At 45.9% G+C, this 27,971-nt stretch overlaps 2 protein-coding genes across 12 annotated transcripts in view; one reads left to right on the top strand and one right to left on the bottom strand.

Annotated features, from left to right (window-relative positions):
- The window catches only part of LOC120899548 (atypical protein kinase C), a 99,248-nt gene that overhangs the window by 51,392 nt on the left and 19,885 nt on the right, over positions 1–27,971 (top strand). For 10 of the 11 annotated variants that reach the window (XM_040305530.1, XM_040305532.1, XM_040305524.1 and 7 more), the window contains one exon: positions 17,822–17,872. In XM_040305530.1, the coding sequence (XP_040161464.1) occupies positions 17,822–17,872 (51 nt within the window). Of the gene's footprint in view, positions 1–10,256; positions 10,860–17,821; positions 17,873–27,971 lie in introns of those variants that run through there. The other variant, XM_040305531.1, reaches the window with a different exon arrangement.
- Positions 6,441–7,998, bottom strand: LOC120899550 (lipase 3-like). Its single transcript, XM_040305535.1, has 2 exons — positions 7,624–7,998; positions 6,441–7,544 (listed from the first exon to the last, which is right to left on the bottom strand). Exons 1-2 carry the CDS (start codon positions 7,759–7,761, stop codon positions 6,465–6,467), a joined length of 1,218 nt encoding a protein of 405 aa, XP_040161469.1. The 5' UTR covers positions 7,762–7,998; the 3' UTR covers positions 6,441–6,464.

Genomic DNA, 27,971 nt, shown 5'->3' with positions numbered 1-27,971 from the left:
TCCCAAACGAACAGTCACGCAAAATGCAAATTAAATTTTCCTATTCTGTGTGTGCTAAAATTGTGCTAAAACATGACTGGGAGTTGCTAATTTGTGGCGTGAGTAAATCGGAAGTATTATTAGCGGTTATGCAAACCGCCTCGGTTGGTCTGTTAACTAGGCTTTTGAAAATAGACCACCCGTGCAAAACATGCCTAATTAATGATTAGGGTACAGTATAAGCTTTTGTTCAAATTGTGGTTGTTAATTTGAGTGGCAATAGTTGAGCCAGTATCGTTCGTAACGGCAGTGCAACTAAATCCACTCAACGAATCGGTAACGGATGGGATATTATTTACTTCATGTCTTCCTCCACCGACCCTGCTATGCTCTGAAGAGGATCCTTGTTTTATTGTTGATTTCGCATAACCTATTCAAACAAGGTAATACAATGCTCCCCGCATCAGCTGCAAGTGTTGATGTAAAATTGAATCGGTCGATGCGTGCTTGGAATGGTGTGCGCACGGACTTTGCTCCGTTCCACGTTTGATTAAAATACCTATTTCTCACCCATCGCCATTTGCGCTGACCGAACTACAATGCCGATGTGTACGGGCTTAGAAGCGACCACACCAAATGACCTGTGTGAAATTTCCGCATGAATTAATTCATTTGTATACATCAATATTGAATGTGGTCACTCCTAGCGATCTTTCCGATGCCGATCGATAAAACGCTCGAATACCGAAACACCACCGGACGGACGGGTGGTGCTCTATAAATGTATGGGAGCGAACACAGAGTTGGCCACTGTTTGAGTGATTAGAAAATTACAGCTTGTCACTCGTTTTTTCGCCCCTCTCCGTAGCCTCTGCACTTGGTTGGGCATGCATGATGGCGCATATCGTAGTGTTGTTGTTCGCTGGTTCGGAAAATGTGTGAGCATGATTCACTTACGTCCCATAAGGGATGCCACATACCCACACGTACCCCGGTGTGTATGAAGCCCGGCCAAGCTATCATCCGTGTGTACTTAACCGTTTCCTCTCTCTCTGTCTCCCGCTCTCCAGCCCAGATACAATCCTGCATATATTTGGCCTGTTTTTGGAAGTAGAACACTTTCAACGAACTGCCTGGTACGCCTGCAGATGTACATGGGGGAAAAGCTTGAGAGGCGCTAGAGGAGTGACGGGGGGAGAAGTGTTTAATTTGCCGTCCCGTGTTGTGTAACCCTGTTGCTTCCTGGTTGGTGGTTGGTGCTGCCAGCGTTTCGATCTTTATCGGACCGTATGCAACCGTGCTCTCTCCCGTAAAGGGGTGTAACGTATTAGCCGAGGTGTTGAGCAAAAGGTTGGAATCGTCCCACACGGTTCAACCGGGCTGTGGCCGCGGGGTAGGAGGAGGTGGAGGAACGTGTGTGCCGTGGACGGTAGATTGACATAAAGGGTGAAGCTGCGTCAGGATGGACGGGCTACAAATTGCTACACGAAGTAATTGGCCCCGAAAAAGGTGACACCTAACAAATGTTCTCTAACCGTTCGTTGGCGTGACCTTTACCATTCCTCCCTGGGGGCTGTTGTTTTCGCCCGTCGGGCCAACTCGAGGCTTATAAAAAGCAGCAGACGGAGGAGGATAAGGAGGAGCTTCGGTGTGGAGTCTCCGGGCTGGAAGGTTATGTGCAAACGCTTGAACTCCATCCTGGTGTTTGATGTGGATAGATAGGACGATAGACGTCCTTTGTAGTTGTTGGTGAATGTAGGGGATGCGTTTTTGGCCTGGTAAAAGTAGGTCTAATTAAGTGGCAGCCATCTAAAAGTGACTTTTGAACGGTGAATAGAATGTCCTTAGGATTCAATATTCAATAAAGCGTCAGTAAGGCGTGAAATATATCTCTGAGGTATCAGACTTCAATGAAGGAGTTAATTTTGGTATGTAGAGTGTAACATAAAGGTTCTCAAGGAAATACCTATATATTCTTGCTATTCAGGAGATCTCTTCCTGGCCCTGGTGATTATCAGAGTATGAGCAGGCTTCAATGCATAAAGACTCCATCAATCAAGATTTATGTGCTAAGGCATCAATCGAAACAGAGGCGACAAATGTATTCTGGGGCCATATATATTACAGAAATGTAGTCGTTAGATGACAACCGTTGATATCAATTTTCACCAAAGCTTTTTACTCACCAAAGCTTTACTCATCAAACTCACCCAATAATTCCTGGTTCATTGGGTACCGACGATTGCGAAGCTTCGGTGGTAGGTTTGTTCCATTTCACATTTCCATGCATTCTAATTTTGGTAAACCATTGTCGCATCCTGGCGAACCAACCCGTAATGCCAATTTGACTGACGTGGCTGACAATCGTTAGGAAATCTAATTTAAATCCTTAATTACGTAGTGTGGTATGGTACCGAACGGTTCCGCGGAACTACACTGTAATGCGGGAAAGATGTACACGAGACAGGAGGGGCAAACGTGTGTCAGTTTGCAGGGACATTGATTTGTGCCAGCTTGCAAATGGGTGTCGACCGTTGTGTGTGTGTGTTTGTGCATTTGTAATTCCGTTGACTCACGTCGGGCCGCATTAGAAGCGATGGCCGGCTCGGGTTGGTGTGGTGTTGTGCGCTTAGAGGGCGCCAGTAGAGCACTGCTGTCCCGCAGTGTACATTAAAATAGGATTCCCATGTGTCGCAGAGCGGTACAGTAATAGCTTGATTGTTTATACGCAATGCATGGGCATCGGGTTGATTCCTTGGCGCGCTATTATTACCTAGCAAAGCTTAAGTTAATTGATTTTAAGGTAGTGATTTTCATGAGTTTCATTTGAAAGACTTATCTTATTTAACGCCAAGTACAAAAATGAATGAAGTTGATGTAAGTCTTTCGACCCCAAACGATGTTGCTGTTGTTTCTCAGATGATGGAAACACACTTTGCATCCACTATGTAGGTGACCATTCGCTTCAGAAAAGTAATCATTCACTGGGTCGTTTCGAAGTTTCATCATCATAACGGTGGTAAACGAGACGGTAAAAAAAGAAATACTTCGACCGGTGCTGTCTAGTGGAAATGTTGATGCGGTTTTTTTTCTAGCACACCTGTCCTCTAGCCCAACACCTTCTTAAACAATGGGTGTTTCATTTTACGTGAGTGACGCTGATGCCTTCCCAGCGGCACGGATGTATAAGCGCTGGTGTTGATAGCAAAGGTGCTGCTGTATTAGCATTTGTAAGGACCGGAAATTACATCACACCTCTGTTAACAGGAGGCACACGGGAAGTCTGTGTATGGAAAACGAAGGTGTCATGAATGAGTTTTCGCTTGTAGGAAAAAGTCAAAATGGAAGGAAAAAAGAAAAAAAAAATGGATTTCACATCGCAAAGCTGCTTTCGATCTTGGGAGGTTGACAAATTTCCGGCTGAACGGCCACGTTGTCTCTGGAGAGAACTTTGGAGGGCACCGTGATGATCGGCGCGTAATTGAAAATGTCTGTGCTTCTGCTAGGAGAAAGCGGCTGAGTGTCGGTAAACCGTCACACACGAACCGATTGCCCTTTTGTATATTGTTGTGTTGGTGAAGAAAATGATAAGCTTGGAATGTTGCATTGTATCATGCAGACGAGATACGATATACTTTGGTAGTCAAAAAAAGTTATTTGAATTCTAGAAACTGAGAAATATTTAACTCAATTTCAGTTGTTTTTAAAAATGTTTACCTTTTAAATTGGCACAGTTTTCCACTCGAAGAAACGTGACTGAAACTGAAATGCTAATGGAAAAGCATCTTTAAAGCATCTGTGTTCAGTGAAGGTTGGGCTGATCGCCTTTTTACCCAGAAGAGAGCTTAAAAAGTTTTCTAGTGAAGGGTCTATTTGTTCCTTCGGGGAAATGTCGGTGCTGACATTTCCTGTTGCTTTTGTTGATATTTTTCCTTTACCTGTTTTTTGTAGTTTCCCTCCTTTGGTGCATACTTGGCATATTTTGTTCTCCAGTTTCCGTATTCTTAGTGTCCAAAATACTGAACAATAAAAAAATGTTTTTTTTTTCACTCGGATTATGCCATTTATGAAATGTGAGCCACTATTTACCTACATTAAGCTAATTATTATCATGAACTATGAGCAGGCGCATTACCAAAACATCGGAAATATTGGCTCCATTTACGAATGCGTGCACTTTCACGCTGAGGGATTTTCATAATTAACGAATTTAATTTAATGCCAGCTAAAGGAAACGGTAGCTCCATTTATGGGACGTGCCACGACGAAGGTCGACATCAGGAAGTAAAGTTTTCCAGCGAAAAGATCTTGTTTTTCAAGTACGTGCTCAGTCAGCTCAACTTGTGTACTTTATTTTTCCCTCTTTTTGTTCCACTTCTTAAATCCATCGGTCCTAGTGGAAGGCATTTACGCTTGTTGGCAATATATTGTTGCTACAGTACTATGGTCTTTTTTCTGTTAACGCTCTTCTCATCCTTGAAAGTCCATTTTACATAGAAAACACTTACTGCCTGAGCCTGAGCTCCCATCTCCACCCCAGAGAGTGTATGGGAAGAAAAGTTGTTCGTGCTTTCTTTCGTTTGCCACACGTTGAAGGGGGACCGGCTGCTCCTAGCGTAAAGTGTTGCTGCCCATTGGCTATGCCCAGTACACTGACACACGCACACACTCAATTGTCACAGAGTGAGCCAATAAGTCAAGCCCGGAACTTCCCCGACATTATCCACACGGTTTTTTGGGGGCTAAGTAAAGTTTTTGGCGCCGGCAAAGGGGCAGAATATGGAAATTGGGACCGGTAGTGCTTATTCAAAACTTTCGCTTTTTCTTTCCTGAGTTTTCTTTATTTTGCTGGGCTCGTGGGAGTTTTGCTGAGGGAAGTGTGATGTCCTGTGCTGGTGGGGATAAAGTTGATTTTTCATATTAATTTCTGTCGGCAGGACTTCTGAGCAGTGGGTAGCCTGCTGCTGGGTGGAAGCTGCTAGGATGCTTACGGGTAGTTGTATTTAGATAAGAGTCTTAACAGGATGTCAACAAGAAGAGTATGCTTGTTGACGAAAGACAGGGTGGGGCGTATAGACGTGGGAGGGGCAATGAATGGAAGTATGGAAAGGAGAATGATAAATGAATTAAACAGGATTAGGGCTTGCTTGCCGGTGTTATCAAGATGAGTTTGTGTGCGCATCATCTGAACGATAAGAAAGGTAGAAAAGTAAAGGGGATATTCTGATAGGAATTAACGGTCTTTTGAGACGCGGCGGTAACATTATCTGTTTTACTCATTGCTTGGATTTACATGTTAAACAATGGTTCTATTAGTTGTCTCTTGGTAGTTGTTTTATTGGAACTTTGGAACGGTTTATTGCGTCAATTTAAGACGAGTTGACTGTAGTTCACTGTGATGGTAAAAAGAGCTTCCACCAAGGTCCAGCGCTCATCAACCTTCACGCAAGAGATAAAATGCAAAAGCGGAGCATCCTCTAGCGCAGTGTTATTTATTGGTTTGCGAAGCCTTCCAACTAGGCCCGCCACAGGGTCTCGATTGATTCGGGTCCATAAAGAGGCTTTCAAAAAGGCGCATAGCCAAAACAACCTAAAAACGCGCGTCAATTAACCCATCAAACGGATCAACAAACACGACAGCTGCTCTCGCCGCAGCCCGTCAAACTCCCGGGTGTGTGTGTGTGTGTGTTACTGTGCAGTGTACTTCACACGCCCGGGTAATGCAATGGCAAACCTTGTGCCGGCGCTTGTCTCTGTCCTTCCATGTACGAATCAGTACACTTGACCATCGTGTCGACGGCGCACACACTCCATTGATTCACTTTTTTCGGGCGAGTTACTCACGTTTTTACACACTCTCCCTTTGCGTTAGATTACGGCGGTGGCGATGTAGTAGAGAAAGAAGACAAAGCAGTTGGCAAAAGATGCACTTGGCCCTGGCCCGAGAGGAAAGTGGTTGTAGAGCGCAACTCGGCAATAAGAAGGCCACCCCGGCAACGATGGGCAATAATTTCTTCGTTCGCAAACAAAAGTTCGCGTCCCGCTCATCTGCTGGCTGGTGGTGTGGTGTGTTTGGATTAGGCGTTTTCGCTTCATTTCGCTCAAACACCGGCGTAACCTTGAAACTGTAATGTCTGGGCTCGAACTGACGAAGGTTCATGGTTTTGAAGCGAGCTTGCTTGGAGCGTGTGAGAGAGGGAGAGAGAATGAAAACGACTCACGGAAGCGCGCTCCGGTATGCACACGTGTTGGGGAGCATAAATTGGTTGCTTTAAATGGGTGGGCTAGTTCCAGCGGCGAGCCCTATCGAAAAACCAGTTCCTGCTCCGTATAAATACCAACCAGAAATCAGTGGATAGGAAGATCAACAACTTGGAAGAGACACTATGGGAGTAAGGGGTTCGTCTCAAGAGTGCGTCGAGAAAAAAAAATAGATTAAACCACGTCAGACTCACTCTCCATTATCGTTAAAAGGCAGCATAGATTTATTGTACTGACGCATGGCGTTTGATCGACTTCAAGATGTTCGCGTAGACCGTTGCCTGCGCTTTCGGGTTCCGGTAGAAGTCGCGATGGTTGTAACCTTTGTACAGTATCTTCTGCAGCTCCGACACCTTCGGCAGCCGTCGGCCCAGCAGCTCGACACCCCTCCAGTCCACTGTTTTGTCTTTGTTGCCGTAATGCAGCGCCACCCGGGCCGTCACATCCCACAGACAGTAGTCGGGCGGTGTCTTTTGCTTGTAGCGATGCAGGTTCGCCGCGTACCCATAATCGAACTGCTGGAACCGTGCACTGGCAATGATTTGGCGGTAGTGTTCGAGCTGCTTGAGCGAAACGTCTTCCAGATCGAAGCAACCGGCACGACCGGCTGGAGACGACGAACCCGGCGAGCGTTCCGTGCGCGTACCATTGTCCGTCCCACGGTCACTCATCTGGCCGAACAGCAGGCAGCACTCGTTGCGGAACAGGGTACAGATCTGCGTGGGTAACGCATCTCGGGTGTAGTAAACGCTCCACGGGAACAGCGCCCGTATCGGCTGTACCATGCGCGCTATCCAGGCAAACTGACCGTACTGCATGAAGGCGGGCGGTGCCATCAGCTCCACGCTGGACAGCTTCTCGTTGTACCCCGGCAGCTCGGAGAGCAGGGCAAGTACGGCCGACCCCGCCTCCGAATATCCGACAAAGTGTAGCGTCTTCCGGCCGGTCGCAGCCAGTACGTAATCGATCACTGCCGCCAGATCCTCGGTGCCGATCTCGTGGAAGCTAAAGTCCCAGTAATGGTCACTGTCCCGGTCGAGCCGTTCGTGGCCGTCGGATTCGGGTGAGGCACGCGAGTTGCTGAACCACACATCGTACCCGGCTTCGTACAGCTGGTAGGCAAGGGAGCGCTTGGGTCCCAGGTACATCCACATATCGCTCGACTGGCGTATGCCGTGATGCATCAGCACTACCCCTAGCCGGGATTTCTTGGGCAGCATACGGTACACCGTGAGCAGGTAACCGTCGTCGGTGCGCACCTGTAGACGGTCCGCATCGTAGCCATCTCTTCGCAGCAGCACAGCCTACCAAGCAAGTTACAAATACAGACGTCAGCAATAATTCCCACCGCCGTTTCGGAGTCCGGTGTCTGTGGATACTCACCGTTTGATTTCTGATCACGTCCTTGCTGTCACGTATCCAGTTGAAGCTGATTTCCTTTCGCACCTGATAGGCCTCCGTACGGGGAGCTCCCTTACCGCCCAGCAGGACAATCAGCAGTAACGCTGGCACCACGATCATGTTTCGGCACGTTTGCTACTCCCACCCCGAATCGAATAGGAACCGAAGACGTCCGCACCGGTACGCCGTACTAAAGCGACTGACAGGATCGATCGTGGCGCGGTGGAACAACGATCAACGATGGGTACTTCTTGTGCGTGAGATGCTTTTTCTTCCTCTTCAGCGCCGAATCAGAATGACAACAGGTCTTGTGGCGGGGTGCGGTGAATGACGATGGATCGTGTGCCAGCCTAGCGCAGCACAGGGAATTGCTTGTCACAGGGTGGTACAGGTGACATAGTGGAATAGAAAAAAATACATTACGTTGAGCAACAGGTTCGTGTTGTAGATAAAATGAATATTAATGATTTGTATGTTTGCTTCTTGAAATTGAACAATTTTTATTTATTGTTTAATTAAAAAGTAATGAACACCTTGTTCCAAGTGATGGATCGAGTGCAGACGGTTCACGTTCAAAATACGAGCTGAAGATGACGCTCGCTTCAAATCAGTTGAATCGTTACGCTACACTTGTCAATCGCTGTACAACACCCAACAGCGTGTGACGTCACTAAACTGGTTATTGCCCATTTACCGTCGACGGACGGGGAGCCCCGAACCTACTCCAAATGAATGTTTCCGATCGTTGAATGCGATGCAACGCAATGGAAGATGAATTGGTTTGCGTTCTGCACGCGGGACTTGTCCTCTTCTGGTTCTATCCCCGGGAACTAGCTCCGACACAAAGTGCAAGTAATCGCCCTGTCCCCCGTACTTGTTTCCGTGGTCCGTACGACCTTGAAACAAAGTGGAGCGAAATCCCCAACCTGAACGATTCGCCGTGTCGCCCGGCGTGCTGCGCACCAAGGCCGATTACACCGCGATTGGTAGAAGCTCCCGCTAGAAGCGGGATGACTTTCCAGTTCGCAGATCGCCGGCTGGGATTCACCATGAAGCGTTTGTTCTTTAGTTCTTCTTTGGGTTCTATCATTCTTTCTGTGCTGTCATACACGCTGGCTGGTTTGTTTCTTGTGGTACGATTGACGCCAATGTAGAATTAACGTCAGCTATTACGTATTGATTCGTTGCATGCTGTTTATTATCGTAATGAATTCATCTTCGAACAGTTATAAATCGCAGCCGTTAGTGACATGTGGCAAATCATTTTCCCATTCTACAGTTGTTGATTGTTGCGAAGGATCAAAGCTATGGATGTCTTAAATCTTCCTACTTTTGACATTCCTTGAAGCTTTTGGGCAATTGAAGTCTTTGTTTTTTTTTAAAGTTTTGATGATGCTTCAGAGCTGGCCGTTATGACACAAATATTAAAAATGAAAACTATTTTACATACAATAGCTAATCGCGTATGCGTAAACTGTATCTGGAAGATTGATTTCTTCCGCTCTTTTCCTTTCGTAGGACTTTGAATGTTCTCCAAACTGCTCCCATTCCGCACTGTTCATAATCGTTTTGATAAGCAATACATCATTGCATTAAAGTACGCCTGCAGGGCACTCTACCTCCCTCTATCCCTCTCTCCCTTTGTTCCACTCTATTTTACCGCGCCAAATAGGCATCGTTAAGCGGTGGCTAAATGATGATTTATTCTTTAGCAAAATCCGTTCAGATGTGGTAGTAAGAGTGAAGTTTACAATGGACGCCGGTCCTAAGTGTTGCCATAAATCTGAGTTAAGGGTTGATTTAGCGAGAGTGGGGAATGTAAAAAAAAAAATCATCGAAAAATTGGAAAGAAGCAACAGTCCCTGAGCCTGTCTGGATGGTACAGGCGACGGGCATATTTGTTACCAGGAATCTAATCTAAAGGGTTTTAAGTATTCTGCATGGATACTTACGGATATCGGATGGTTTTGGCGACCGGAATGCCGGTGTAATAAATTTGGTAGTTTGAAAGTAGATGAACTTGATCATTATTTATGCACCCGATAGATATTAATCGTTCCAAGGAAAGCTTTCTTCGTTGCATTGTAACCCAAAAAATCCCTCCAGCTTTGAGGTGGTTTAAATGCCAACCAATTACTGTATACGTTCTTCATCTTTAATAAACATGCCTGCCAAACGCTTTGCAACATTCTAATGCAACTTGCAAAATCAATTGTTTCGCTCAGAACCGCCCACCATCCGTTGCATGGTTAGAAGATAGTCGCTTTATCGCAGCTGAGCTATATTTCACGTTTATCAGCGGCGACGAATGTGTGCTGCAGAGGTCCAACACACTTGCACAACACACTCCAAAGGGGTGTACCGGCGATGAACCGATACAACACTTCGACACCTGTGCCGCACCCCGCACCCCACGCGCGTTCACTTTCATCCAATCTTGTGTGAGGTGCTGTAGATTGGGTAACCCGAGCGCGCTCCTCTTATCGGCCCCGGGTTCGTTTGCTTAGATCGGTGCAAAGCAGTGTCAACACGTCGCTGCAAGCCTCTTTTCGGGATTGTGGCCAGTTTGGTGATAACCAACTCACACGCACACATACTGAGGCTGCCCTGTAAGGGTATGTGTTTGTTTGGAACTCGGTCAGGGAGTGTTAGACGATGTTAGTGTCTCGCGAGCTGTAGGATAGGTTGCTTAGAAGAAGCGTGTGTGCCGTTCGATGTACTAATCCGGGCTAGTTTTTGTTGTTGTTTGTGTACAATAATCGAAATTCTAACGAGTGAATATATTTTTCAAAGGTGCAGGATCATCTTGAATAGTTGAATAGCTGACTCGAAGGTCGCTGCAGTCGTTTTATTTAAGGTTATGTTTAATGTAGCACAGGTGCGCTGTTGTGATATTTGTACTCGTGCTTTGCTACGACTGCTGTCCGTTTATTGGCCAGCAATGTAGTGCTAGAAATGTGTGTGAGCGCAACATGAGTCACTCGTGAGAAATTGCAAGCTGCTAAGGGCGGGGGGAAAACAATAGCGATAAGTGTGTGCGAAGCCGATACAAGTCTCGCGACGTGTAACAGATTTTTGCTGTATATTGCTGTTGCGGTTGCTGCCTCAAAGCGGCGGAAGCAAAACGATGTGGAACCTCATGGATGCCAGCCTGTACTACGGTTCGTCGTACTTTGTAGCTGCCGTGACGCCGTCCCCCGTTGTTGCTGCTGGAGAATGTTAGTATATGACAGGTGGTTGCACTAAGCAGCAATTGTACGTTCTAAATCGATCAAGCTATCAGCAAATAAATTGAAAAACAATGTTATAGGCTTTATCGGTTTCAAGCTACTGCTAGCCCTTCTAAATCTAAATCAATCATTATTTGCTCTATTAATGTCAACTACTACACTGATTTAGAGCGTGTATGTGTGTGTGCGTGTATGTAGCAGCAACGTTAAATAAACTAAATTGCTGAAATGCCATACACCGCATCACTAGGCGGATTAGTTTATAAAGCCACGGTAAGACACTGCTGCCAGTGATGACACCACATGCTCGCTTGGTGTGGTTTCCCGGTAAAATGAAATTACCACCCGAAACGATTAGCCTGAAGTGATCCGATTAGAAGCGCAAGCGTTTCCAGTCAAGGTGTAAGATCTCAATTATAGCTCCCTTGGTTGTTACATCGATTGAACCTGCCCTCTGTACCTCTCTCTCTACTGCCGCCTTCTTGGCCGTCTCGTCTCGCAACTGGGCGGGGTGCAAAAACTGGGCACACGATCGTTCGATGTTCGAACCAAATTTTGGCTCTAATTATCCAACGGCCTCATGCGGGCGAGATGGCAGCACACAGTCAACCGCGTCTCGCGCTCTATTGACTTCAAATTGATGGTAATCAATCATCTTTCCGTGCTGCATAGGAGTGTTGTGGCTGTGCTGCGTATGTGTGCAAGTAGTTCCGGGGCTACCGACACTATTCGAGGGCACCCAAGGGTGCGTAGTGTTGGAATGGGTCTGTGCGTATGTGTGTGTGTCTCGATTGAGAGCTAATAGGGCTAACAGTTGGTCGGATTTGTTTACCGATCAAATTATCTGTTCTTATGAGCGATGACGTGTTATGGGCAGGCGTTTAAAATATGGCGGAGCTTAATGTTTGTTTATTTTTGGGGACCAACTTTTTTTTTGATAGATTTTGAAGCTAGGCTTGATCGTTTTGGTTCGAATGTATTCTATAAAAATGTAATAAAATGGCTTCTTTCGTGCAAGAGTGCAAAACTAAAGTTTTTTTTATTGTTTTTCTTTCTTTTTAGGTATGTGGAGGTGTATAGCGTTATATATTCTGCGGTGTGCTTTAAAAATGAGTGACACATGGAGTGTCACACCGATCGATAAGTGCACTACAACATTCATCTACTGGGTTTGTTTATAAAGCATGGTGTTCGAAGGCCGGCTCGAGCTGGCTAGCATTTAAGTAAACGTGTATCAGTATCAGCTGTGTTTGTACAAACCAGCAACTAATGCAATGTGGGCAGTGTGATGTAGTAGTACAGTGAGATTGGTCACCAATTACCTATAGGTTCGGTTCTGAAAATCTTTGAAGAACGTACGAATCTCTAACGTGTGTGCTTTGTTGTGCACCAACGCTAGCAACGATTACTAATAGATGTGTTTTCATTTATAGTGCAGCATAGTGATTTGTTCTAGTTGTTGTGGCTGGATGCGTTCCCATGTTTGTAGCTTTTACTTGGCGAACTGAAGTAAAATCGTTAACAACGAGTAGCTTTTCTGCATGAGCTGGGCGAATCGTTCCATGGAGATGCTGCCGAGGCCTCCGTACGAACACTGGAATCCTTTCTGGGAGCGGCCAATAACGAGCATTAACGTATGCCGCACGGTTACGTACTGGCGGCGAAAGCGTTGATCGTATTGAAGCATGTCGGGCCAGTCAAACCCGCTATACAGGGCTTGTCCAATGGCTTCGTTCTGGAGTTGGTGGAGCAATAAGAAATAACTCTGGCTCGTTAAAAAAGCAATCATATCTTTGTAGTTTCTTACCAGATCATTTAACTTCTCGATTCCGCGACACAGGATGAACGATTGAAACACTAACACGGTAACGAACAGCAGGTAGATCATACCGTTCGCCGACAGACCCTCTATGGAAAGAATGAATCCACAGTCGGCAATCAGCGCCAAGGTACCATAGTACTGTACGAAGGAAAATGGGCCCACAATAGAGCTGAACTCTTTGAGGTTGCTTGAGGATGAAGAACAAATTAACGTAACAATGAATTGAAAAAAGCTGAAGCACATTTAAAGGACACTTACTCAAGGAGATCAACGTGCCGTGAGATGTGGCTGTTCAGCTCCGGCTGTAGAATACTCCAGAAAACTTGAGTTGAGGAATGTCCGGACGCCGCTAGCGTTTCCATTCGTTGCTTCAACCGACGCATAACCGTGAACTGTACACTTGTAATGCCGTCCAGCAGAATGCTCATTTCCAGATGCAGTGTGTTCATGATGATGTAGAATATGGCAAAGGAAAGCACATAGATTAGGCCCCACACGTTCGACAGCAGGCCGTAAAGTATTTGAACCGCTATGCTGTCCACCACGTGTCCGTTCACTTGCAGCATAAAGGCATCCCGGCTGAAGAGCTGCGTCGTCATGAACCAGATCGCTTCCATCAGCATTGTGGCGACGAGAATGAGCTGGATGCGGTTGTTCTCGCCGAACAGGGTGGCACGTTGCTGACGCACCAGCGAATCTTGCTGCCGGTACGATCGCTCGTTCAGGAACGACATAATGCTAGCCAGCGTGCCATACCGCAGCTCTATGAGACAAATGCGTAGCGTTCCTTCGGTAAAGCCCCACACTGATGCGATAACGCTGGCGGCTGAGGTGTTGTCTTCGGGGAACAGGATGAGCCGATAGGCTTTGTAGAAGTAGGAGATGTTCACCAAGATTGGCAGCGATCGGTAGACGATCCAGATCGCTCGATCGAACCAGCAAGACGCATCGTAGTGAATGGCCGATATCGTTGCCAGCGTTTTGTACAGACCGAAGTAGTCTGAACTGTCGGTGAATGTGGTGAATCGTCCAAGTAGAAACCGAAACCACAACTGCACCTGGTGATGCCACATACTGTGCAGTAGTAAATGCGTGTTGATACGACTAGAATCGATGACAAACTGGAGACAAGAACCAGTATTTGCAGGTGACAAAATGTTTGGTCTATACATACGATAATTACCAGCAGATAATTGGCAGAGTTGTTACGAATAATACATCAAACGCAAGGAACATGGTGTCCAACAGGAAAAAACAAACAAACAGAGGCTTCAGTGAAACTAACATTGCCAACACACGATGTGTTTTCTTTTAAGAAAGAAGAACACTGCACACTTGGTAACTCCTACGTGACTAACGATAATGTCAAAAACTATTGTTCTAATTAAGCTGAGCTAGAAACATTATCAGTGAGTAAATTTGTTGCATGAATTCTCCGAATCTTTGCATCGAGAGGGAACCGGACACGCCGTAACCGAATCGGAGCGGTCGCAAAGTTTGCTGCAAAACGATCAATATACTGCGGCGCAAGGGTCGCAGTGTTTCGGTTGACAAGCCCTGGTCCGCATACTGTAGCGTCGCTGGCCAGTACTCGCTGTACATAATGTAACCCACCTCCGTGTGCTGTTCGCCATAGGAAGGAGAGATTGGAGGAATTGGTGATTGCTTATTTATCGCAGCGAAGAATTGTCAGACATGAAAATACACCTTACCAGATCATTAACACTATCGATGCTTTTGCAAAACAGTAGCGTATTGAATAGCATATAAACTGCAAATCCTGCATAGCAGACTGTGGTTGTAGAAACGTCATGCTTCATTACGTAAAAGCATGTGCATGTTATTGTAATGAGAGCTCCATAGTACAGCACCACGCTGATAGGGCTAAATACTTTACAAAACGTGGCAATGGATCTGGAATGACAAATGGCAAAGAAGCAGCTTTTAAAACACTTCTCTTACCGACACCACATTTTCACTTGCTCTACTACATACTGCAATAGTTCCGTGTGGCGCCGAATGTTAGCGTAAAACTGCTTGCAAAACGAACGGTATGCGCAGCGGATGTCGACAGCATGTTGGTGCTGCTGTTGCTGCTGCTCTTCATTGGCCGCTTGCTTAAGGGTTGTGGTTAAAATGTGCATCTCCGTTCGAAATAACTGAAGTGTCATGAGCGTTATGCAGGAGGGTACAAAGTAGCCTAAGCTCAAGTAGCCAGTGAAAATTTCGACGATGATTTGAAAATACAGCGGTCCCACGACTTCACCCCGGGTTTGAAAATGAAACTGCCTGTTATGGGCGTTGGTAAGCGTGAAGATCGACACGTTTATGACGTTAAACAGATAGAACATGAGTATCATCCAGTTCCATCGACGGTAATTACCAGCACGGATTCGGTGAGCCCAATCGCTTTGCTCCTGGTAGGTGGGATTCTTGAAAAAGAGCCTTAGCTCACACATTTCGTGCTCGTAATGGTTCAGCACCCAGATTAGAATCGCCCAAAGCATGTAAATCACGAATGATCCATACGTAAGGATGGAATTGTTAGTATCTAACGGATGGTTTAGCTGCCAGTAAGATTTTAGCGCGAATGAAGCGTACGGTAGCAAAAACAGGAACCGACAGAGCTGTACGAACAGGCCACGAACCGTACCGAACTCCTGCAAGCAACGCACTGGATTGCCAAACAGTTGCAGCGATCGGCAGAGCGGTTGCACGAGAAAGAAATAGTCAGCATCTGCAGAAAACTTAAATGTCGCTGCATACCACACGCGGCACTTTGCCATCCATCGGGATGGATGGAACATTTTCTTGCGAACCGATTGCGAACTAGCTGGTCGTGTACCGATCACCTGTAGGGTCGTTGAGAAACTAGCTGATCTCGTTCATGTGGACACCGTATGATTGCGTCCATCGAAAGGAATGCTACGGTAGTTCTCTGTTTGCGTTGGTGCAACAATTTTCGCATCACTTGTCAGGATGCAGTCTGTAATTAGTGATCGAAAGGGAAACTCTGCGAGTCAAAACAAGATGTCTTCATAGCTAGCATGAGGCGCACCGTATTGAAAGGCCTTTTATTCAAAAGAATGTGGTATGTGCAAGTAAGAAACGGCTTTATTTCGTTGCGTTTGATATGCAACACGTGGAAGGATTTCCACGCACTACCGTACTGCGAACCATTTGATTGAGATGTCAAATATTGCGTCCATCAATCGTGGACAGGTAACGGCGCGCAACCGTTTCAGGAGGTAGTATCACGCGTTTGTGTATGTAGCATTGAAGGTAACAAAGTATAACATTGTTTTAAAAACATTCTAGACAAATGAATATTTGGATTCTATATGAAAATTCGATGCAGTGATGCAGTCAACATAAAATAAACATTACATTTGACCAGTGCGTTGTCCATACGACGAACACACTCTATTGCCCAAAGATGAGCAAATAAAAAGTAGAAGCATATTATGGGTCAATGATTAAAATCGTGGCTGTTATTCTTCCTTTTTTCAAAGCTAATAAACCCACCGGAGAATGCGATGCTAGTCATGTAGATGTGATTTATGGGAGATATGAAACAATGATGGAGATTTTCCTTCCGTAATGACATTTTAAACTCCCTGAGGATATGTCGGTTTCAAACTAAAGGCTGCGGGAAAAAAGCGACGCTACCAATGGTTTGATTGTTTCGTAAAATGAGATCATCGTTTGGGGCCCTTGCAGAGTCATGTTCGGAACCGTGCTATCATCGATTACGCTGAACGTTGGTTCGCGTTTTTTGCAGTCGGGTTTTTACTTCTTCAAAAGCGCTTGCATGGACACTATTTTCAGCCCCGAGTGTATCGCTGGCTTCATGACCTGGAAAAATGAAATAGAACAGGAAAGGGCAAAAAGTTATGTTTAGTGAAGTGTATGGCACTGAATGTGAGATGATTTTTTCGTGGTAAAGATTTTGGTGATCATATTTTAAAGGCGTCTAACTCTTAAGGTTTTGCATCAACATTGTTATGCTTGGAATATAGGAAATCTAATCCGATAACCTTGTCGTGCGATTGAATTTCATTCTATGGCTATCGACAGTACCGGAACCCTCTCAAAGCCGTGCTTCTTCCCTTACACTAAAGCAAGGCGAAATGTGGATCGAAAAGCTTTCAGTAGAAACGCAATGGAGCGATAAAAAAAGCGTTCGTTTCGTTTACCTCGCAGGCATTGCCGTCGGTGGGTGCCGGTGCAACGAATTGCTGGCAATTTGTTATCGAAGCTTTTAAGCTTAATTTATGCCCTCTTTATTGCTAGGGATTGAAAAATCGTTACACTTTGTGAAGAAGGAAAGGGTTCCAAGAGTGTTTGCGTGTGTGCGAACCTTCTTTTTGTCGTTCCAGAGATTTTGTGAAGTTTTCAAGAATTATCGAACGATATGTTTTTACAATTCTGATTGAGCAGTTTAATATCTGCCAAAAAAATCACTATTTTCTACCGTTCCACTGCTTTGCACGTACTTTATATTTTCATATTTAGTTCCATTTGCAGTAAAAGTCTGCCAAAACAACTTCATTACGTGTTCCATCTCATAACATCTGAAAGCGTCCACCGAGATGTTACCTCGATAAGAAGTTCCCCAGTGATACGGTTCCGGAATCTCTTGGGTGAACAATAAGTCAAACAATCATGAAGAAACGTCGTGGCACAGAAGTTTGCACTCAAACGAACCACAAACTGGAACGCTAACCATCCCAACCACCCGTCAAACCAACATCTCGCGAGAAAATGGGCACTGAATCCGTTACGAAAAGTATTACTTACCGCAAGTACGTACTTACGGTGCTGCGCTTCAAAGTCCCTCGGTGAAGCTGGATGGACTGGGATATGCTGACGGGTGGACTGTAGATAGTGAAGAAAATAATAATTTGTGTTGAGATATTTGAAGTGCGCAACAAAAACTTGCTGCAGTTGATCGTACGGTCGAAAGAGACACTCATGTGTGCCAGGCGTTAGTAACCTTTAAAGAATGTATTTTTGTTGGTTTTGCTGTCAAGGATATTAACTTAAACTTATGTTGCAAAAAGTGCACCAACTTTACTGGTAACTAAATGCATACTAACGTTTACTTCGTTTTGTTGTTTCATTTCAGTATTTCCAAATGTGCCGTCTGCTCCGGGATTGTCCTGCGTCGGTGAAGACCGTAAGTAGTGATTTGTTTTTTTTCCGTACTGCACCGATTCGTTTAACAATAATCGTTTGTTGACATTGCTTTATGGGATAAAGCTCTGTACCTCAAGTCGGTCCGCCGATTTGCAGATAGTTTCATATACTTGCCCAATACCTTTCCCTTATCATTCAACGACTTCTTGGTGCGCACCAGGGCTTGGAGTATTGGTGTGGGAACTGGGAGTGTGCGGAAATTGAAATGGTTTCTTGGCTATCAGACGAAATAAGAAGAAAAAACGCACGAGAATCGACCCAGTGCAAGCATCTGTGTCATCTCGACCTAAAAATAATGGTCAACCTGCAATCCCGCCACACGCCACACAGACATCGAGAACCTGGGGTGGAACGTTCCTGGCAGTAATGCGCTCCAAATATTGCACTACCAGATATCAACTGGCTGGCACTCGAAATATGAGCACCCACCTAGCTCCTTGTCTCCTGGCGGCCCGCCGTACCGTCGTCTGCTTACTGACATCGATGCTTCTGGAGGCATCGCCGGTCATAATCATAAAATAGTCAACTGCAACTGTTACTATAGTCCGCGGGGACGATTCCCCTTTTCTCTCCCATTAGCTTTTGGTGGCGGATGTCGGCACGGAGGAGGGACAGGGGGTAGAATAACGACCGACAAGAGCTCATAACTAGCTTCATGATCTTCATTTAGAGTGGAGAAAATAAGCTTTTTACTTAAGGTTCTATCACGACCTAGCTAGGTATATCCGTAGCCCAAGAGGACGTGGCCTTACCCGACTGAATAATCGTGGATTCCTAGTATTCCAGCATCCTCGACCGTGTCTCTGTCTGCGTGTATGTGGTGTGTGTGTGCTTTTATGCTTTCCGATAGGATATCGTGTGCCGCTGTGCCGAAACTACGCCAAATTCTGCGACAATTTCCCCGCGTGGCGTGTAGTTGTCGGACCGAGGGAGGTCCGTGTTCTGCACGGTTGGTGGCAGGGCTATAAATTTTAGTTCCGGAATAAATCATCCCAGCTACGTTACGTACGTACGTACGAACGCTGCACGCTTGGAGCGCTTTTCGGTGCAGCAGCTGCTGGTGGTAGCGCACATCATGCACAACAACCGTTCGGCTGGTTGAGGAACTAAGGGCTTGCAGCCAAGAAAACCAACTTGTGTGTGTGTGTGTGTGGCTTGACGCAATCGCACGTTTATTTTCACCTTTGCCACAAACACCACCAACAAGGAGTGCAGTGGTGGTAGAGGATTTCTGCGCGCTAGCTTCACGCTAGGTGACGTGATGCATCGGTTATTTTCTGCTTTCGATTAACGCCCAACAGCTTGCAACGAGTGGCGGTGGCAACGCTTTGTTCTGGTTTTCGTTCTTGTTTTTTTGGAGATATAAATCTTTTCCACTCCTTTGGTGTGAGGCCGTTGTTTGTACGGAACAAAACGATGCACTATCGTGATTGAAATTACGACGAAATGTGTGGAAAGGCGCGCTCTGCAAGTTGTGCAGCTGTAGCTTTAGAAACGTTTTCAAATAATGTTCTTGATCAAGCAGAACGATTTGTTTAATATGCGCTAGATGATTGAACTCGTTATAGTATGACTATTCTAGCCAAGAGAATACTTTTTTTTCTCCAAAACGTACTAGATATAGGTACATCTAAAGCTGATAGCTATACTTAGGAACTATCTATAGACTATCATTTGGAGATATCATCGGAGACAAAGCCTTTTCGAGAGCCAATTGCTTTGTTCCTAGCACACACTGAATTAATCCAGTACTAGAATTGCATTCGTTTGAATTCCTTGTCCTATGCAATTATAGACACATCGCCATGGGACATCCGAAGAGCTTCTGATAGAAGATATCGGATCATTTTTTATTTAGAGTACAAGACTATTAGTTCAATACAAAGCGGTAAATGCATGCAATGGATTCAATTGAAAAGGGGAACTAATGTGTTTTGAGGATTGAATGCAAAGCCTCAGAGATTTTGCAGTGCGTTTCGTAGCTCCTGATAATTCGATTCGAAGAACCAACATGCTATTCGTGTCCAAGGCCTACATTTTCCATAGATTTCCCTTTTTTCGACTTTAATAATCCAGTTCCTAGAATCATTTCAACTTTGTTCCTAAATGAAATGCGTTTGAAAGTCGCTTTAAAGATAATTATTTACTAAAAGGAGAAGTTAGTTATAAACTGTTTGGAGAGTGTCTTCTCTTTTGTACGTCAATCGTCATGTACGAAAGCTTTGTACTCTTTCTACAATACTTAGAAATGGTTTCAAGTGATCTAAAACTGTTTCGGAAGTGGATTATGGATTTAGTCCATTGATATGTTTTGCGTTGAAATAATTGTCTTTCTTCGGAAAACGGCCATTGATTGATCATGCAAACACCTGGCCCAATTACGCACACGGGTGGAAGGCATGGCAGGAGGACGCGTCTTAATTGTGCGGGCGCCGAAGGTAAACGTCAACTTACGCACACCCCAGTGTACCGCATTAAACGCGTGGCCTAGAAGCTAGATGCGAGAAAGGTGATAATCTCACGCAAATCGATAGCGCGAACCTGCTGCATGGAAACGGTCCCGGCACGGGTGGCATGATTGTGCACGCTTCAATTACCCTCGTTCCGGTGTTGGTGGTGGTAGCATTCGTAGATTCCTTCACGCACGGTTCGCGCCCGGGAACATGAGGACTCGTAGCACGCAATGCAAATGAAACTGGAAACGCACCGGAATCGGTATATCATCGGCAATTCTGCGCTAGTCTGCGGTTGCGATCTGATTAGGGTTGCGATTTATCAGCCGCGGTTGCGTGCGGTTGTGTGTGTGCTATCGAAACTGAAACATCAAGGGACGTTATCAAATGTGGGGTTCTTAAAAAAAACGCTTTCATTGCTATGTTTCCAACGTTTGCATGTACACGCTAAATGTTGAAATGAAGTACTCCATTATCTGTAATTTAAGGTCTTTAATGGTTGTATTAGGGTCCTTAAGAATTATTTTCCAGCCTTTGCCTCCGTATGCCCTAATGAATGTTGGAAATGGTTGAAAATTCAAATTATGTCCAGTGAAACATCAAACGGCGGTATCCTTGCGGGCTATTGTGATCGTCCCTTTTAAGGGATGATAAAATGGGGCTTTGCTAGTTCTTCGGAAACGCGATTTTCGCATCGGCAAAGGCCGGTACGGTCTTATGCTGAAATCGATTGTTTGACCACTGTTTGTTCAAAAAGGTTAGCTCTGGTCAGTATGCAGCAGCAGCAGCACTGCACAACGCTGCGACCACCGAGCACCGTACGGAGCACGTTCGGTCCTTTGAAGTTCGCTCGCTCGGACATCCATTGAATCTCCGGGTTCGCTCATGCTAACGATGACTTCGGGGCATTGGCAATAGAACCTTCCCTGGCATTTCCTTCCAGGAACGCCCGTCCTTGCGATTCGAGCAGTAGATTGTGAAGCGATTGAATCCAAACTCTCATGCTCATGCCGTGTGTGGTTGGTTCCATCGCACGGATTAATCGACACTACTATACCCCAATCGGGGGCAACTAGTACGCGGCTCCTGGAACGTGGCACAAATGTACGCACTACCGGGTACGGTCGTGGATCGGCAAACCCTCTAAGTGCGTGTTCCACATCCCCACGCCCGCTCCCACGTCCCCGGTCAGCAGGGGATTTTCCGGCTGATTAAACCGATTCCCTTCCAACGCGCTAACGAGGCCGAGTGTCTGTGGCGACACAATGGAAAATCAGTGGCGCAATCACGGCCCCGAAGCCACAGCTTGTTGTGTTTTCGTCTCCCCGTTCGCTCCGTCCCGCCAGGGTGGTAGAGCATCTCGAATGATAGTTTATTCATTTCTTGGGACGATAGGCGAAGGCGAGAGAGTGACTGGGGTTAGCATAGGAATGCAGATCTAGGCGTACTCTTTCCGCTAGCCAGTGCTGGCTGCGGGAGTCGAGGCCTTGGCAAAGTGGAGATGAGATTACCCGTTTTGTATGCGTTGATTTACATTGACGTTGATTGGTATCGTGCTCGGCGATGTGCTCTCGGTGCTCTATGTGCTTATTGCACGCCATGTCCTAGCAGCGACATATCCGCGGTATGGTCGCGTATGTGCCTGGCAACACATGCCTACCGTACGTTCCAATGCCTGTAAATGTATGTCCAGCGGTATGGAAAGCTTTAACTTTGTACACCATTGCCCGCAACGATTGAAGTGGATGGAAGCTATCGTAAGGAAGTCATTTAAAGTGCTTCCAGTTGTCCTTCTTGTTGGTGCTATTGTTCAGCGAAACAATGCACTTGGCGTGATGTTGTGTTATGCTTTCTCGTATAGGAGTCATCGGGCAGCGGTAGTGGGCGGATTGATTTGCCGCTCTGTGAGTTAGAAAATTACATCGGGGATTTCTGGACTGGTAATACACCCAGCTGATTGCAGCAGGCTTGATGAATTAGTCAGGTTAAGGCTTTCTGAAGACTCTGCGCGGGCAAGCAATGGAGCAGACTGAATTTTGAATTCTGACAGCATCTGGCAGACGTTTGAAGCTACCCTATCTCGAGCAGAGGAATAGACCAATTAATTTTACAGCTTTATTGGATAAACATTCTTCTCTATATCTCTCTTACACCTCTTGGCGTGATGGTGTGTTTCTGCAACGCACTACAATGTAGCCAGGTAGCCACACACACACCCGGCTGTGTCTCGGGCGTTGTTATGGGTTTGAAATTTGTAATTAAATCATCCCATGCTCTGGTTGTTGGAGGCTGCCAACTGGAGAAGCACCTCCTACACACCATACATTATGCTGACCGATTTATCCGGCCTGCCTGTGGGGGGAATGCGCATCGTCGTGGTGCAGATAAGCCGACGGAGAATGGCGTGCACGCGCGCGTTCGTGTAGGATGAATGATGCTGGCTTGTTGTCGCCTTTGGTGGTGCATTTCCGCCCAAGACGACGAGCAGGATTCACATGAGATGTGTGCGCTTATTTGTATCTAAACAAGACGGCATGTCCGCGTGTTGCGGAAGGAAGTAATATGCGCATTGTCTAAGGTAGATTGACGAAGGGTTAGCTGTGGTGGGGCTGCTTTTGGAACGATGCTTTGAGCCAGTGTGTTGTGGACTGCTCCAGGCACATCATTGCGGTGTAAAATTACAGGAAATTTAGCCACCATTTGCTGCCGGGTGGTTGGTACATCGCATTGCTAAACAGACTGCTCGTTCATATGACCGTAATTGCAGTGCGGTGATTATATGCTCATGTTGTATTATATTTATGCACTCTGCTGGTAAGCGGAGAGTTGCGAGCTTTGGTTTTGGATTAAATTGAAACTTTAAAGCCTAAACGTTTTATGCTGGAGTGACTGTGTTGTAGCGAGAAATGGAAAAAAAACCCCTGCCACCTTGCTCAACTGCTCGTTAGCATGGGCAAAGCGGCGGCAGCGGCGGTGCATTGTTCAGTGTAATACAAGCCAATCAGAAAGCTCGCGAAAAATAGCAGCACATAAATAAATTAATCATCACCCCTTGCTGGTGGATCGTGTTCATCATGCTGCAATGGCCCCCGCTGTAAGTGCCTGAATGGGTGGATTCTCGTTCCCAGCGCTCCCGTTATCAGCATCCGTGCACGAACGGGCAAATTAAACATGTCGCACATATTGATTTTAATTCGTTTACCATGTTTGAACTCTGTGCTGGTGGTGGTTGTGCTCTCGGTGGAGCTCGATGAAACATAAAATTGCACTAGGAAATAAATAAAGCGAGTGGAGGGAGGAAACGTACGCGGCAAGGCATTGACGACGAGAGGCCATTCGATGTATGGAATTTTATTTTTCAGTATATGCCGCTGTCACTATTTGCAAGGACCTGAGCGTGTCCCAAAGGAAGTTTCATTTTATTCTTCTCTCTCTCTCTCTCTCTCTCTCTCTCTCTCTCTCTCTCTCTCTCTCTTTCTATCTCTCTCTCGTCCTCGAATTCGGAACGGAAACAATTGCAAAATTGAACATCAAGCGTTGTGTTTATTTTTGGTAGTGTGGCCTTTTTTCACCCTCCGTGGTACAAAATGTGTTGTTAACTCTTTTACCGAGCCTACGTGAAAACATGATTTAATATGCAAGTTTTTCATATGCAAGGCCCATTCACACCGTGGGAGTGTTGTTTCGTCCGACACACACACAGATACACACAGTTTTGTACGTTTCGGGCTCTTATAAAGTCAACTATTTTAAAAGCTGAGGCTTAGAGTTTCTGCTCGCACCCTTGGGAACGTGCCGAAAATGAGCCAAAGTGCTTCGGTTGTCGGTTTGTGTGCGAGATAAAAGTGTGGTGTATGCCCTGGTTATGCTCCTGGCAACTTTCCCCGCCCACTCGAATGCAAATTGTGCATGCCTGTTGGCGGGTGCAAAAAACTTTTCGCAGCTTGAACTGAACGATGAAAGCTTATCTAGCTTGGGGAATGTTTTTTTTTTTCGCTTGCTTTTGAACGCTTTTTAACTGTGCGAATTGTGTGAAAAATATCGAAACTGGTGTTCAGCAAAAACTGGAAAGGAGCGATGATGTGAGTGTGTTTTTAAATCCCTCTTCCATGGGTCGAAATGTATATGCTGGTAAAAATATCCGCTCGGGAAGCCACGCACACTCTCTCTCTTCCGAACGCTTTCTCGTCTGTCGAACGCCTGTGGAAACGGTTTGCCGCCTCCTCCATCTGGGGTTTCAGTTTGGCCTGGGGCCAGCGTCCCAGCACTGATTCGCTCGCCGCACCCTTCGCAAACGCGGCTAAATGCACCCAAACTGGGACAAAGTTTCGCAATAAAGTGGGTGTAGGGACGCCTCGCACTGGCCAAATGAAAAAAAAAAGCTCCGCAAAGTCGAAAAAACTTAGTAGGTGACAAAAAAAGTGTTTTTTGCGCCCAGCCAGTGTCAGTGCAGTGCTCCATGTTCCAATATGTTTATCATCCATTAGGATAAAATGTGTGAATATGGGGATCCACTCTTTTTTTGCTACTTTGGTGCGTTCCGGTTCACTACCTTTTCTACTGGAGCCCCCGTAGGCATAGAGAGCATATAAATTGCAGTGGAAATTTGTTTATGACACTTTATTTTCCCGTAGAAGGAGGCGGATTGCAAGATGTGGGTGCCAGGCTGTGAAGAGGGAAGATACGTGCAAGATAAATCAAATAAAGTGGTTTTCTACAATTGATGTGCGACGGTTTGTGTACGAGGCGGCTTTTGGGCGATGTCGTATATTCGTAGGCAAAACTAATCGCTTTTAAAAGCAGCCGAGGGGTATTTTTTGTGTTGAATTCGTTGTGCGATGTGCGCCTTGTAACGCTGTGTGGTAGTGCTTTTCACTTCCATGTGGCGGATGATTTCTACTTTGCGAACTGCAGCAAAAACGTTAGCATAGAGTAACTCTTCTCCAAGAGCTGGGCGAAACTGTTCATCGAGATTTCGCCGATGCCGGCGAAGCTGAATTGTATCGTTTGGTCGGACTGGGCTGTAAGCAGGAGCAAGGTACGCCGTACGTGACGATACTGAGCTCGGTGCCTCGGGTTAGGGCAGCGCATTTGCAACATCCAGTCAAAATCGTACACCGTCGAAGCAATGCGTGGTTTCTGCAGGGTAAAGAGATTGGGCTTTAGATTGCTTCACTTTGAACACAAACGGTCGTCATACCAAGTCTCTTAAATTTTCCACTCCGTGGCAAAGCAAGAAGGACTCGGTGAGAAACACCAGCATGGAGATGAAGTATACGATCGAGAAGCTGGACAGTCCATGCGACACCAGAATTAAGCAGCAGTCCGCAATGATGAGATATGTGCTGTAGTACTGCACGAACGCGATAGGTCCGATGACGGCTTTCAGGTGTTGGAGTTGGCTGTTGTGAAGTAGTTAGAAATTAGAGCTCTGTTGAGTCTTCGAAGACTACTGTCATGCATTTAGTTTATCAGTGTCGATATTTATGAGTCTCCAGGCTTAGGTTGTGAAGTTGTCAACAATACTCACATAAATAATTCATCCAGTCGTTGCATATGAGGTCTCAACTGGTCGACAATATTATTCCAGAAGATATCTGCACTATCTCCAAAATCACTCTCCAAACGATCACTTCTTTCAACCTCCTCCAGTGAACGTATCAGTATGTCCACCTCCAGCTTAAAGATGCTTAGTAGCAGATAGCACATCATGAAACCCATGCAGTACATCCCGCCAAACCCCATGGTCAGCACGCCGTACACAATCTGCACCGGCCAGCCACCAACGATCGCTCCCCGGAACTGCAGCATAAATTCATCCAGCTTCATCACGTTGGTGGCAGTGAAGCAGACTGTCTCCGCCAAGTTGATACCCATTACGGTCAGTATCACACGATTCGTTCGACGGTAGAAGCGGGCCCGTCTGCCAACCGCCCATGGATCGGTCCGCTGGTAGGAGGTGTGATTATTCAGAAAGGTCTGCATGCGTAGCATCAACGGGTAGTACCACTCGAGAATGGCAACGCGCAGAATGACGACACTGAAGAACCACATCACGCCAAGGATGTTTGCTGTACTGAAACTGTCCTGCGGGTGGTGCAGTACCCAGTGGGTTTTGTGGATGTAGCTCAGATAGATCAGACCGTACAGCGCACGGTACAGATACCAGAGGATACGATCGTGCCAGCCATGCGGTGTGTAGTGGATGGCGTAGATCTTCTCAAAGTAGCGCTGCATGATGAAGAAATCCGAATGCTTGGTGTAGTGAGTGATACGGTGCAGGAACTGGGTCCGCATGCTGGCGAATAGCTGCGTAAGGTACATCTTGCACTGCTACTGGGGATTACACTGGGGAACTAAGAGGGATTGGTCCAATTTATAGAGATTATATTGAGAATTCATTTGTTTGTCTCTGAGTGCCATGGTAACTGTCACTACTGTCGTTTTATGGAACTTACTTAGCGAAGGTGTCAAGTGTCACACTGTTTTTTTAGTATGGCTGGAAATGATTTGCCATTAATATAATTATGGCTTTTTCCCATCGGTTTGCCATTTCACATAATGTCGCCTGTAATTAAAGCATCCTGGTCAGCTGCACTGCTGTTCCAATGTGCTTTGATCTTTAGATCGATTGATCTTGGTGTTAATTAATAGTGCTAACAGTAGTGCCTCTCTTCTCACCACGACCTGCTAATTGACCTTTGACATCGGTCCTGTAAAAAAAAGTGTGTTTGAAATTGCTATTAATTAGTGTAAAGCACCTTTAGCAGTAGCGTTAATTGTAACAGGAGATTTAACAGGAAAATACGCTCAATAACATGAAAGTAACAACTGAGATGGTGCTGGACAACTACAAACACACACACACTCACACCCACACAAATGGCATTAAATTGAATGTTCAATTAGGCAAAGTGGTTCGGTTTAAAGCTTGTGATAAATCGCCCGTTCGTGAGAAAGCAAATCGCTTGTGCAAACAAAAACCCGCTTCGGATGAAGAATCGTGTTCGCTTTTATCCGGTCCATTTATTAGCGTGCGCACTGAGAAGCAAATCGGGCGCTAATGTTGAGCTTTCAAAGAGGGGTTTGTAGTTTAGTTTGAATCGAAAGGAGGAGTTGGCGGCTGAGTGGCTCGTCTTCCACAATCACGACCGTTCATTTCACTTGTTGCTAGCCGTAGCGACGGGGGAAGAACGGAAAATCAATTCCACAATGCTGGCACTTTTCCTCCTCCCCGAAGAGCAAATTAATCAGCCCAGCACACAAACTTTCGGAATATTTCACAACCTTCCCGATCCGCCGGTAGCAGGTCTCTGTCCACCTACTAGCACCTTCGCTAAGCTAACCTTTCGGTGCGGCGAGTTCGTAAATCTCGGACCAAAGCAATGCTCTCTGGCACCGCCAAAGACAAACAACAAGCTTTGCTGAAATGTTCCATCCGAGGTTCCGTGGATAACTAAAAAGAACGCTCCTTCCCCCAATAAACGTTCCGATTCTGGCTGGAGCTGATGATGATGAATCGCGGTGACGGTCGGAGAGAGAGAGTACACGATATTTGGGCACTGTTGCGCCTTGCGGGAGTGTGGCTGCATCTGTTCCGATTGATTGTTCTATGTAAATTTGAGC

The sequence above is a fragment of the Anopheles arabiensis genome, chromosome 3 (genome assembly GCF_016920715.1).
Source record: "Anopheles arabiensis isolate DONGOLA chromosome 3, AaraD3, whole genome shotgun sequence".
Classification (NCBI taxonomy): domain Eukaryota; kingdom Metazoa; phylum Arthropoda; class Insecta; order Diptera; family Culicidae; genus Anopheles; species Anopheles arabiensis.
This window is presented reverse-complemented; position numbering and strand designations above follow the sequence as displayed.

Coding starts and splice junctions, on each gene's coding strand:
- LOC120899550 (XM_040305535.1), bottom strand. CDS start 7,761: ATGATCGTGGTGCCAGCGTTACTGCTGATTGTCCTGCTGGGCGGTAAG. Junction 7,545..7,623: donor ACGTGATCAGAAATCAAACG/GTGAGTATCCAC, acceptor CTTGCTTGGTAG/GCTGTGCTGCTGCGAAGAGA.